The following is a 12,673-nucleotide window of genomic DNA, read 5'->3' on the forward strand; positions in this document are numbered from 1 at the left end:
CCTGAGCTCCTGTTCAATAGTATGGTAGAGCTCCTGCACCAAAATATAAACAGTACCGGCACCTATATCGGTCCAAGTCAAGCACGGCTAATAACGTCTGACACTTTTGCAAAATAAATGTTTCTTCACAGCATCATTCTAGATAGAGAAAGCGTGCACTATCGATATCACCTTGCTGCCACAAATTTTGTCGAGGCAAGTCCTCCTTCACAAATAATTAAACTGACAACATGGAATACAGCAATAGGCTAGCTACATTTAACAACAAAATTCTGCATGAACATTTTTATTACGTTGCTAAATTAAGTCTTCCGGTTGCTAATATATTGATTGTTCGATAGTTAGCTAACGTCGATTGCTGGCTAGAAAACTCACTTTATACCAGCATCAATTATCATAGAATTTTTCCCCTTTCATGTAAACTCAACAGCCCAATTTAACTACATAAACGTGGGTTTCAGTATGGGCAATTATAAAAATACAATCAAGGTAAGGTAAATTGCTAGCTAATTAACCAATTCATCGTACATGTACCTCCGGTGGGCTTCGAATGCGGTGTATGACGTCAAGCGCACCGCGGAGTCTCCTCTGTTTTGACATCCACGTGGGTTACTGCTTGGTTTATTATTTTGTACTGTGTCGGGTTTTTGTTTTCAATCCAACCCTATGTATTCTCTGTAGGACAATGTATTGAATCATGCAAATAATACAAGTTTTAGTTCCCCACTCCACCATCATAATATTAAATCAATTGACAGTGTGAATCAGGGGTTTAATGTATGTGTTGAAGTACACTGAACCATATCATTTCCATCTCTTTGAGAATTCTCTGGGTCCCACAAGTCATTTCTCAGGACTGTGAGATTTAGGTCAGCATAGATAGAGGCTCCTCATCAGGCACACTGCAGCTAGAGAGTTATGTCTACAGGAATACAGGAAATCCCACATTTGATCAATTGTAGCAAACCTGTTTTACTGCATTTCTGAATCAATGGCAAACATTATTATTCCTAAAACGGGACAGAGTATTCCTTTCATCATACTGTAAGAAGTTGACATTTTCATTTAAGAAATTAGCATTCATCAGGTTGTAATCATGCCAGGGCAAATCTCTTTATTTACAGCTTAAAGTTGTTTGTACATCACAATTGCAGATAAGACCTCATATCATAAGTAGTAGCCTACTTACAGCCACATGCAAGTACAGTGCTTCAATGTATGCGTAACAGTGGTACGTGGTAGAGAAATAGGACGACAGAAACTAGGTAACAGAAAATAACAAGATATCACAAGCTCAAGCCATTCTTATTGCCACAATGCCACCCCTTGTGCGCTTTAAAACCCAACCTCTCAATATCTTGAAGAACAGGAGACTACATCTTTCATTATGTTAGGAAGTATTTAGGAGCCAACGAATGGGAAACGTTTCAGTTTATTTAAAAACGTTGCAAGTGAAACTTTGTGACAGTGCTCAACAGGTGATTGGCTGTTGCACTGTCTGAAATGGGATGCCAATGATCAACAACTCCTCAAACGACAGGAGGGCTTCTACATGAGGACGAAGTCAAAGCTCAATTTGAAGACGTATCTCAATTTATCTCAATATCATTAAAATTTCTGTGAAGTAAATCTTTCAAGGTTGTAGAAGTAAACCTTGTAGTGCCAGGTTGGTATGGTATAGAGAAAAGTAGTATTGCTCACCAGTTTATTTAGTGTATAGGAAGACAGGGGGAAACCATATCAACGTACTTTGAAAGGACACAGAAACCAAAGCAACCTGAAAAGCAATGGACACTGCATTCATAGATAGTTTTTTCTGTTTCTGTGTTAACCTAAATATTCCCCCAATGCTCATCTGTTTTTAAATAAAAAACCTTGGGCTGTGCCTCCCAAGTGGTGCAGCGGTCTAAGGCACTGCATCGCAGTGCTTGAGGCATCACTACAGACCCGGGTTCCATCCCAGGCTGTGTCGCAGCCAGACGTGACTGGGTGACCCATGAGGTGGCACACAATTGGCCAAGCTTCGTCTGGGTTATGGCCAGCCGTGTTGTCCTTGTCACATCGTGCTCTAGCTACTCCTGTGGCGGGCCGGGGGCATACACACTGACTTCGGTTGCCAGTTGTACAGTGTTTCCTGCAACACATTGATGCGGATGGCTTCCGGGTTAAGCAAGCAGTGTGTCAAGAAGCAGTGCGGCTTGGCAGGGTCATGTTTCGGAGGACTGGCTCTCGATCTTCGCCTCTCCCGAGTCCGTTCGGGAGTTACAGCAATGAGACAAGACTGTAACTACCAATTGGGGAGAAAAAGGGGTAAAAAGTACAAAAATAAATAAATAAAAATAAACCTGTGCTGTAACAGTTTTATTAACTAGAGTTGATTACCTGGCCATTTCCTGATAGAACTGTATAAAATAGTAAAAGTGTGGTGAGTGGCACAATACAAATCCTGTACAACATTTACAAGTCATGAACATCGTTCAGACACAGATTTTAAAGCAACAGTAAAAATATTCATTATTACGTTGTCTAAACAACATAGCTATATACTGTTTTAAAGGCACGAATACCAGAAAATGTGAGAACATGCAAAAAGAAGAAAAAACGACATATTTTTGTGCAAGGAAGCAAAATGTACGTTTAGAGCTATTTAATTTACAGCAGATTATCCCCCTTGCCTATCAACGTCCTCTCAAATACAGTAGTACAGCAAAGGCCTACTGTATGACATTTGAAAACTGTCTCAACAAAATGTAGTTTTGTACACAAAAAAAACATTAGGTTTTAACAGAGAGAATGTTAGCTACGTGAGACATTCATGATATTTACAGTATACTAGCCAAAGGGCAAACACTACCCATATACTCTGTATAGACTCCAGTATGATTGCTATTCCAGTCTTATTAGTACCAAACTCTAGTCTACAGTAAGTGAACTTCTGATGAATATACCGCAGTATACTACAGGATCTTATATAGAGATGATAGGGATGATTCAATGAGCCACACTGACATGGCTTAACACCCAGAGGAAATTCATAAAACACATTGAGATGTGGAACAACATAGAGATAAATACTGTATCTATCTCTATGCAGAATGCATTAAGCATTCTGTACATTCACATCCATTGGGTTACATTCATGTGCTTGTACATTGTTATGCTGTTGACTTGACAGCCCTGTGTGCTGGCAGGGTTTGTCTCTAGTTCAGTAGGGATATAGGGAGAGTGGAGTGGCAGTGTCCGACACAGAAATATAAAGCATATAGGCTAATACCCACATAAAAAAAACACTATATTATACTATAGAATACTAAAGTACTTACTATAGAATTCTAGAGTAAACTGTACTATACTATACTACACACTGTAGTATCCCTCGCTCATGTGAACAGTAGTACTATGTAATGTTATAGTATACTGTAGGTGCTATAGTAAATATTGTAGTGTTAGCCATAAAAAAGCACTGTCGTAAATACTACAGTATCTTACTTGCATATAACCTGCCCATTCCCCTCCCCCATGTCGCAATTTGTGCCACCCTTAAGTGAGAAACCTACATGCCAAGTATAGACCATATAGTGTGTTCTCTACAGGTTATAGAAAAGAGCAGAAGCACTGAACAATCTGTTTAGACCCCAGTCCTACCTACAGGTTATGGAAAATGTGCTCTTTTGGTATTTCTCCAGTAGCTTTCCTGAAGGAGAAAGCCTCCATTTCTATGTCAAAGATAATAAAACAAAAACACTGTAGTAAATACTACAGTAATGTCTGCAAAAACACTACAGTAAATACTACAAACCGCAAAAACAATACATTATTACTATAGTATACACTACAGTTTTCTATTATTACAGTATTTATACTTTAGTTAACTGTAAATACTACAGTATAATACAGTATACTACAGTAAATACTACAATAAATGCTACAGTATTCACTGCAGTGTTTTTGCGGACTCCGTAAGTCAGAAAAAAAGTCTGCAAAAACACTACAGTGAATACTATAGTATTTATTCCATAGTATACTATAGTTTTTTGTGTGGGTAGCTATAGCAGCTTAATGCAATGGGACATCCTTCATAGCAGATATCCCGGGTCTAACCAACTTATTTAGACAGACTTACTACAGAATGTCTGAGTAGAAAATAATGAATGGGAACCCATGATTAAGAGGAATTGGCATTGAAATTCTTAACCAGCCAATTAACAACTTACAATATGGATTTATCACATGGTATTACTCTACACAGATCATACTGTACTGTCATCTCAGAGTACCCTAGGAAGGCATTCTTCTCTTCTCTTCCCCTGTACTGTACTGACCGATACACTTCATCTGTTCCTTCTTTGACTTCACTAAGCCATTCCATCCTCCTGAAAGCATTCCATCACACCAAGTTCTGCTGCCTCTCATTATCACTTCACATGACTGATATCTTCTTCAGTCAATGCCAACACCTTTTGACATGGAGATGCTTGTACAACACTTTCTCGCTCCTTCTCTCCCTCCTTTCATCTCTTTCTGTCACTCTTCTTACTCACAGAAACACGTGCTGCTTTGCTTTCTTCATCAACGTGCCTCTACCCACATACCGGTCTTCAGCGATCAAACACAGATCCACTTTAAGGAAACAGTGGGGATAGGGTTGTCTGGAAGCTAAAGATATCTGTGTGGCTATCTGCCAGCCTCTCTCTGTTCCTTTATTCCCCAATGGCTACAACACACGCTGTTGCAGGTGAATAGGTTTTTGTTCACATTGTTTCTACATACACCACTAGAGTACATATATCCAGTGTTCAACAACCAGTAATGCCCTACCTATTCAAAGCACCTGCCCAGTATAATTATTTTCCCCAGTAATAATTCATCTCGATTGTGTTTTAGACTAAAGATGAGGCTGCGAGGAAACAATAGAGAACATAGAAGAAAGTGCATGAAGGAGTATGAGGGAGATATCAACATCTGTTGATGAGTCACAGAATAGAACAGAAGTACGACGGTGAAGTACCAAAACTCCCTTTAGTCGTCAACACAGAATATCCACTATAGCTCCAGTCGCTGAGAGAAAACAGGGCCGTATTCATTAGGCCAGACCGTAGCGTTTTGCAACAGAACACAAAAACAAGTGTTTCTAATTGAACAAGTCCCGGTAGTACCTCCCAGTTTCAGTCTGTTTTCTTCTGTTTTGTGCCTAATGAATACACCCAAGTTCACAGTTCCACTCCTGGGGCAGCAGGGGGCAATGATGTCTAGCTGTCCCAGGCCCCAGCGTGGCTAGTCTTCCTTTCCCTTTCAAATTCCCCATTCCCGGTGGGGGTTCTAGTAGTGGGTTTCTAGTAGGGGGGTTCTAGTTGGTCTTGATCTCCAATATGGAGGGGTTGTGGTCCAGGATAGACAAAATTATCTTGTCCATGTACTGCCGCAGGCGGAAGTTGATCTCCTCCTGCTCCTTGAGGGCCTCCATCAACTGTGGAGAAATATCAAAGCAATGTGATGTTACCATTAGATATGGAGGTGCCATTATCTGGTTATACCAGCTAACCCTGATGTCATGCAGAATGAAACTCTTCAGGTCTTAGGCAAGGTTACTCATCACATACATGCCTACTGTCTAAATTCCATGCGTACTATGACCTTATTCATTAGGGTTACTCTTGCAGGGTTACTCCGAAATGATCAAATCATCAAATGATTAGCATTATGAATGAAAAACTCACGTCGTCACGTGAGGCGTTGTCTATCTCAGCAGCCAGCGACTGGGCCTTGGTCTGTGTGGCAAACAGGTTCTTAGCCTCATACAGACTCAGACTGAGGATCTGACCATTCAGGTCGTCGTTCTGTTCTCTCAGTTTCAGGTTCTCCTGTTGGGTGGAGGGGGGAGGGAAGGAGAGGGACATAGAGGGAGGGTGATAGTTTGGGAAAGAGAAAAGAGAAAAGAGAGAGAGAGAGAGAGAGAGAGAGAGAGAGAGAGAGAGAGCAAGAGAGAGAGAGAGAGAGAGAGAGCGAGATGAGTATCATAGCTTGATTTGACAGACTGAAGCGATGGGTTTAGAGGGAGTCCACAGCTTGATGAGATTCATCTCAATTCTCCAAGCGCCCCACTTCATCCACACTGTGTCAGTAGGCAAGGCCTGTTAGATTAGACTACTGAAGCCTCACACAAATACACCCACGACAAACCATCTCTCGATTTCAACAGCAGCCGACACAGCACACCACATCTACGGTAACACCTACAGGACAGGACACGGGTTATTATGTTTATCACGGTGTTATGGCACAAACTGCGCCCTGTGTCGACAGGGGGTGAAGCTCTATAGGCGCTGTATGGTGATGATTATGCTGTGGTTAATGGGAGGGGTCAAAGGTTAAAGCTCACAAGAAACAACAGTGGGTTTGTTTACCGTCTGACCGTGACGGAGGCGTGCCCCAGCGGATACTACGAGGTGGCGGAGGTCAGAGGTCAGAGGAAAATCCTGCGAGACAAACCGCTGGACACACAGAGGAGGAGCAAAGAGGAGCACAGGGAGACATGAGAGGGAAGAGACTCATTCATCCCTGTTTGGAATACTATCACATCAGCTAGCTGATCTGCATTCTCTTTTGATCCCTTTCTCAAATATGAAACAGTGCCATTAATAAAATAACCGATTTGAAAAAGTAACCTATGAGTGTTTTAAATAAGGAGTTTTTAGATAAGCACCATTTGATCTAAAAGTGTTGAGAAAAGAGAAAAAGGGCATCGCATATCTGCCTGACACCAATTAGAGATGTTTCTCTTCCAGCCTTGTAGTTTAAACTTTGAATCAAAGCCTGTGACTGCAGAAAATGGTTTACTTGTCTGTGTAGTTTGGGTACCAGACTTTTTAGCTAACATTCCACTCCTGTCATTTGCCAAATGTAACAGCTGAGCAGAGACGGCCACCAGGCAAGTGTGAGAGAGAGAAAAAAAATGAGAGAGATAGAGAGCAAGACAGATCCAGATGAAAGCTGCAGGCAAGGCGAGGCACTACTCTCCTAGCGTTACTGTCAGTTTGACAGAGTGTACTGACCGAAGGCAAGAAAGAAGCCTACAGTAGAATATCAAATCTTTACACATGAAGATACCGCAATACTGCATGTCTCAGCATTAGAGCCTCTGCCTTGTCTGAGAGGACATCTTTGAAACACTTTCATCTTGATCTCTTGTCTCATGGTTATACTCGGTCCGATGCTCGTAACAAGGATGGGGAACATTAACAATATCATTTCACTGCCCTTGACCGACAGATATCACTGGTATTCACCACCTAGAAATGGCACACTATCTAAGAAGTCGAAAAGGACAAACCTATAGTAGATAAGACGCACTGTAGGTAGATATGACCAGTGTATGCCACTCTCTATGTTGAGAGTGTACTCCCAGCATTAGACTATCACACGGAACACTGTTAGCTCGCACAAAAGCATATAGTGGTGGCATATACAAACACATACACTATCCTTAGAGGTGGAATTGAGGGGGAACGTGTGTAAAACAAAAAAAAAAAAAAACACTTTGTGTAAAAGATTGTTTTTGAGCCCCACCTGTTTGAGTCTCTTGCCCAATTAAATCCTAGCAAATACCCCAAAAGAGGAAGTAACAATGCATTCATACAGAGTTAGCATTAGCCACTAGCTCTCAAGCCCACCTGTTTGAGTCTCTTGACCTCGTGCTCCAGCTCCATCTCTCTGGTCTTGGCGTTGAACTCCGTCAGCCCAGAGGAGGAGCTGCGGCCGTGGCCAGGCTTCTCTGTCTCCAGTTTGAACAGCTGCAGGTGCTCCAGCTCCCGACGAAGGTCCTCAATCAGCTGCAGGAGGAGGGAGACAACCAGGGATGATATGCGGTAGCTGTCGTGAAGACTGTTTAGTATGAAGAGTACCTGGGGTAGCCATGTAGACCAGTCTGATGCAATGGGCAGGCTGGTTTATTTGAAAATGTATTCTGTACAAACATTCAGCTACTAGAGATTTCAGAAGAGTGGGAGAGGCATCATAAACTTCCATTTCACACTACATGTAAAAGTGTGCATAAGTGTGTGTACATGCGTGTGTGTTTGTTTGTGTGTGTGTGCACACGTGTGTCCCTGTGTGTGTGCTATCCCTCCTCCCACCTCCTGCATGGCCTCCCTCTCCTTCTGGAACTCGTGTCTGTTCTGCCTCAGCTTGTCCATCATCTTCCTGTAGAGGTCCAGCTCATCCTTCAGCCTCAGACTGGTGTCCTCCAGCTTGTCTGTCATACGCTGCTTCTCCTGACAACACACACGTATAGACACATTCGAATACATGTGATGATGCACAGAGAATGAAGCACGGATCGTTTTTCAAACGTATGCCTGATTCACATTACAGACCAAAGCCAAGGCAATCTGTTCTGGGCTGGACTGGTTACGCATCCACTATAGTTGCTGGAGCCGTGCTGGGACGGCCAATGTGAATAGAAGAGCCCCAAGCCAGCACAGTGCAGTTTGGGGCGGCCCTATAAGCCAAGTACAACAGCTTAGGGAGAGGCAAAATAATGCAACAAGCTGGGGAGGGTGGAGTCACTCAATCTCAAAACTGACCCCGATTACCCAATAATCTCGGCTCTACCCCCAACCTCCAGAGTAGCTCATCAAAATAAAAGTCACATGGTGTTCACACAATAAAGGTCCCACAGTATGAATAAGGCATTGGGTTGTTAGGATGTATGCGGTAAGCAAGAACACAGTCAGTCTAATAATGCACAGTGAATAATCCTGTAAGAAGAAGCATTAGGACACATACCTTAAAATTAACTATAATTTTTATGAAAAAAAAATATAATGAAAAAAATTGGTTAAATAAAGGTGAAATTACTCCGCAATGAGTCTGGATCTGAGTCCCTCCCCGATGATTTTTAGAACGGAACAACATTCTAGCCACTGTGATTGGTTCCAGAAACCAATGGGTTGGGCTAGAGACAGAATACACATCGGTAAAGCTGAGGTTTGAAAATTCGGCATTGGCTTTGATACAATCAAATCGCTGATGATTTTGACGTCACCACAAATGACTTCAGCGATGGCAGTCTCAGACTGAAGTATGAGGTGAGCGAAATAATTTAGTTTGAGTCGTCAGGCAACCTGAAGTGTATAGTATAGTAATTAGTTAGTGTGACTGTCTGTTCCCACAACCACACAATTAATAGATCACGCAGACCAGTAATGCCAACTCCCTTGCATGTTTTCGCAAAGGCAGGCTAGAAATAGAGGTGTTGATATGAGCCCAGCTGTAGCCTTCACATCTCCAAACGTGTGCGTGTGTGTGTGTGACTGTGGCAATTGGTCACGTGCTGTTGATGGGGTCTCTGTCTGTGTAGAGATAGTAGTACTGAAGTTGCATGAGTGAGAGCGTGTGTTTGTACTCAACGTAGCCTACTGTGTCTCTGAGGATGATATGTACGCAAGCACGCACATACCTCGTCCAGTTTCTCTGTCTGAGACTTCAGTCTGCACATGTTCACCGATATATCCCCGTTCTCCTCCTCTAGCTGTTGGACTCTGTAGGGGAAGAAGAGGAAACACATTATGATAATTCATCCATGTTTACTATACTGTATGTCCGGGTTATTCAAAACAAGGCCACTAACAAAGAGAAATGGACATTAGCAGTACAGCAGACCTCAAGGTCTGGATTCAGTATCTAGCTCAAGGCCTAATCTATGGTATCTACCTAGCGCTATGGACTACACTCTTAGAAGAAAGGGTTCTTAGGATGTCCCCATAGGAGAACCCTTTTTGATTCCAGGTAGAACACTTTTGGGTTCAATGTAGAACCCTCTGTGGAAATGATTCTACATGGAACCCAAAGGGTTCTCCTATGGGGACAGCCAAAGAACCCTTTTAAGTTATAGATAGCACCTTTGTGTACACGCATACATGTAAATATGAGTATCTATGATGCAATGTATAAATAATTGAAGTAAGTGTGTTTGTGTGTGTGATACCGGTTGTGTAGCAGCTCTAGCTCAGTGTTCTTGTCTCTCTCCATCTTGCTGTAGGCCTCACGGTGTCGTCTCTGCTCCTCGTCTGTGTTCTGCTCTGCCCGCGCCTCCTGGTCCTTCAACTGCTCCTCCAACTCGTGGACCCTATGAGTGACACACACACGCATGCACACACACACGTACAGAAACATTAGCACAAATGCTCACACACACATATATATATATATTTAAGAATGAACGTGTGTGTGCATTCGTACATGTGTATGTGTGTATGTGTTTGTGTGTATCTACGTGTGTGTGTGTGTGCGTATCTACGTGTGTGTGTGTGCGTGGGTGGGTGGGCATACATGTGTGTGTGTAAATCTCCTACCTGTGAACCAGCTGTGTGTTCTCCTGCTTCAGCTTGGACTTGAGATCTCCGTTCATCAGGGTGTCATTCTCCAACTCTGCTACCTTCTTCTCTAGGTAACTCACCTGTGTGTGGGAGAGAGAGGGAGAGAGAGAGAGGGGGGGGGGGTGAGAGAGGGCGAGAGAGAGTGAAAGAGAGAGAGGGTAAGAGATGTTGTTATATCATTCATTCATCCAATGTCCTTACTTCAGCCAGCACAATCAGCAACAAGCTCGAGCCATTCAGCTCGATTCACAGCAGAACACCTCTTGACAGTAGCAGCCAATGCAATCAATTTCACAATCAGTATCCCATCAATTTTCACCTTAATATAATGGAGTGCAGGTAGTGGAATGGTCACAGATAGAGACAGATACGATAAATGGTAGTCCCTTCCATAGAATTAAACAGAACACAACGTATCTCTACGGTACCTTCTCAGTGATGTCGATGTCACAGGAGTCGATGCTGTCTCGGAACAGGTCCTCCGTGCTGCCGTTGCTGCTGCTGAAATTACTGGTGTGGAGGAGCTGCCTGCAGACAGAGAGAGAGGAAGAGAGAGGAAGAGGCTGTTATACAAGACTTGAAGAAAAAAACAATCCAATCTCTCCCAACTGTGGTAGTCCTAGAGCTATCCTTTTTTAGCTTCACCCTTTAGGGCATCAATCTGAGCTTTACTCCTGAACCATAATGCCACTGTGTGTGTGTGTGTGTCCCCACTCCTGCAGAGAGAATGCTGCAGGATAGGATGTAAAAGGGACTATAAGCAAAAGGGCTGTGCTAGTGGGGGAGCTGATCACACACACATCACACACACACATGCACACATCACACACACATGCCCACATCACACACTATTACACTACAAAGACACACAGGCATGCATGCCCATATGTACGCACACACGCACACTCACACACACAGTGGCATTCAAACTGCCACCAAAACATCTAGCCCCACTCTAACTAATGGAATGGCTTCACACCAGCCTCCATTACAGAGACTATTCATCAATAAGAGGAGGAGGAGAAAGGGAGAGAAAGAGTAAGGGAGGAGATGAGGAGAGGTAGAGAGTAGGGAAGGGAAGGGAGAGAGGAGATGAGAGGAAGAGAGGTAAAGAGGAAAGGAAAGGGAGAGGAGTGGTAGAGAAGAAGAGAGGGAGAGAGTAGAGAGGGAGAGAGTAGAAGAGAGGGAGAGAGGGCGAGAGTAGAAGAGAGGGCGAGAGTAGAGACAGGGAGAGAGTAGAAGAGAGGGCGAGAGTAGAAGAGAGGGCGAGAGTAGAAGAGAGGGCGAGAGTAGAGAGAGGGAGAGAGTAGAAAAGAGGGAGAGTAGAAGAGTAGAAGAGATGAGAGAGTGGAGAGGAGAGAGTAGAAGAGAGGGCGAGAGTAGAAGAGAGGGAGAGAGTAGAGAGAGGGCGAGAGTAGAAGAGAGGGCGAGAGTAGAGAGAGGAGAGAGTAGAAGAGAGGGAGAGAGTAGAAGTGAGGGAGAGAGTAGAGAGGGAAAGAGTAGAAGAGAGGGAGAGAGTAGAAGAGAGGGGGAGAGTAGAAGACAGGGAGAGTAGAAGAGAGGGAGAGAGTAGAAGAGAGGGAGAGAGTAGAAGAGAGGGAGAGAGTAGAAGAGAGGGAGAGAGTAGAAGAGAGGGGGAGAGTAGAAGAGAGGGAGAAAGTAGAAGAGAGGGAGAGAGTAGAAGAGAGGGAGAGAGTAGAAGAGAGGGAGAGAGTAGAGATAGGAGAGAGTAGAAGAGAGGGAGAGAGTAGAGAGAGGAGAGAGTAGAGAGAGGAGAGGTTGGGGAGAACACTATGCACATAGATCAGTGCTGGCAGGCCAATATCTCTTTGTCAGTTTAATTCACATTCTAGAGGGAAGTAGGACAAAACCCTAGACACTGTACATTGACCACAATGAAAGGATATTTATATGATAGGTAAGCTATACAAAAAAGAGCCTATTTAACTGACAATTTCTTAGAAAAAAATTAACTATTGGAACCAAGAGCTGATATTGGCACAATATGGAGGGAATGTTGGAACCTAACTAACAAAATTACAATTAACTAAAATGTACGCTTAATCCAGTATGAACTAATGTATAGAATTGTATTAGAGGAGACAAAATTCAAAAATTCTACAGCACAACATCAGATTCATGTATGTCTTAAGTGTAAAACTAACTCTGAATCAATAATCCATGCCTTCTGGAAAGGTATGGGCGGAGTTAAAAGTTGTCTGTCAGAAATATTACAATGTAAATGTGCTTTTAATCCGTCTGTCTGCATATTTCAAGACATGGCAAATGGGGGTGTA

At 43.1% G+C, this 12,673-nt stretch overlaps 1 protein-coding gene across 2 annotated transcripts in view; it reads right to left on the minus strand.

Moving 5' to 3' along the window:
• Positions 1–1,088: 1,088 nt before the first annotated feature.
• The window catches only part of rab11fip4b (RAB11 family interacting protein 4 (class II) b), a 35,277-nt gene continuing 23,692 nt past the window's right edge, over positions 1,089–12,673 (minus strand). The window contains exons 6-14 of one of the 2 annotated variants that reach the window (XM_021567929.3): positions 10,805–10,904; positions 10,353–10,456; positions 9,986–10,126; positions 9,458–9,539; positions 8,133–8,270; positions 7,671–7,829; positions 6,405–6,491; positions 5,718–5,861; positions 1,089–5,467 (exon numbers count right to left, since the gene is read on the minus strand). In XM_021567929.3, the coding sequence (XP_021423604.3) occupies positions 5,348–5,467; positions 5,718–5,861; positions 6,405–6,491; positions 7,671–7,829; positions 8,133–8,270; positions 9,458–9,539; positions 9,986–10,126; positions 10,353–10,456; positions 10,805–10,904 (1,075 nt within the window). In that variant the 3' untranslated portion in view covers positions 1,089–5,347. The remainder of the gene's footprint in view (positions 5,468–5,717; positions 5,862–6,404; positions 6,492–7,670; positions 7,830–8,132; positions 8,271–9,457; positions 9,540–9,985; positions 10,127–10,352; positions 10,457–10,804; positions 10,905–12,673) is intronic. The other variant, XM_021567931.3, reaches the window with a different exon arrangement.

This window comes from Oncorhynchus mykiss, chromosome 17 (assembly GCF_057628025.1).
Source record: "Oncorhynchus mykiss isolate SJ-2025 chromosome 17, ASM5762802v1, whole genome shotgun sequence".
In the NCBI taxonomy this organism is placed as follows: domain Eukaryota; kingdom Metazoa; phylum Chordata; class Actinopteri; order Salmoniformes; family Salmonidae; genus Oncorhynchus; species Oncorhynchus mykiss.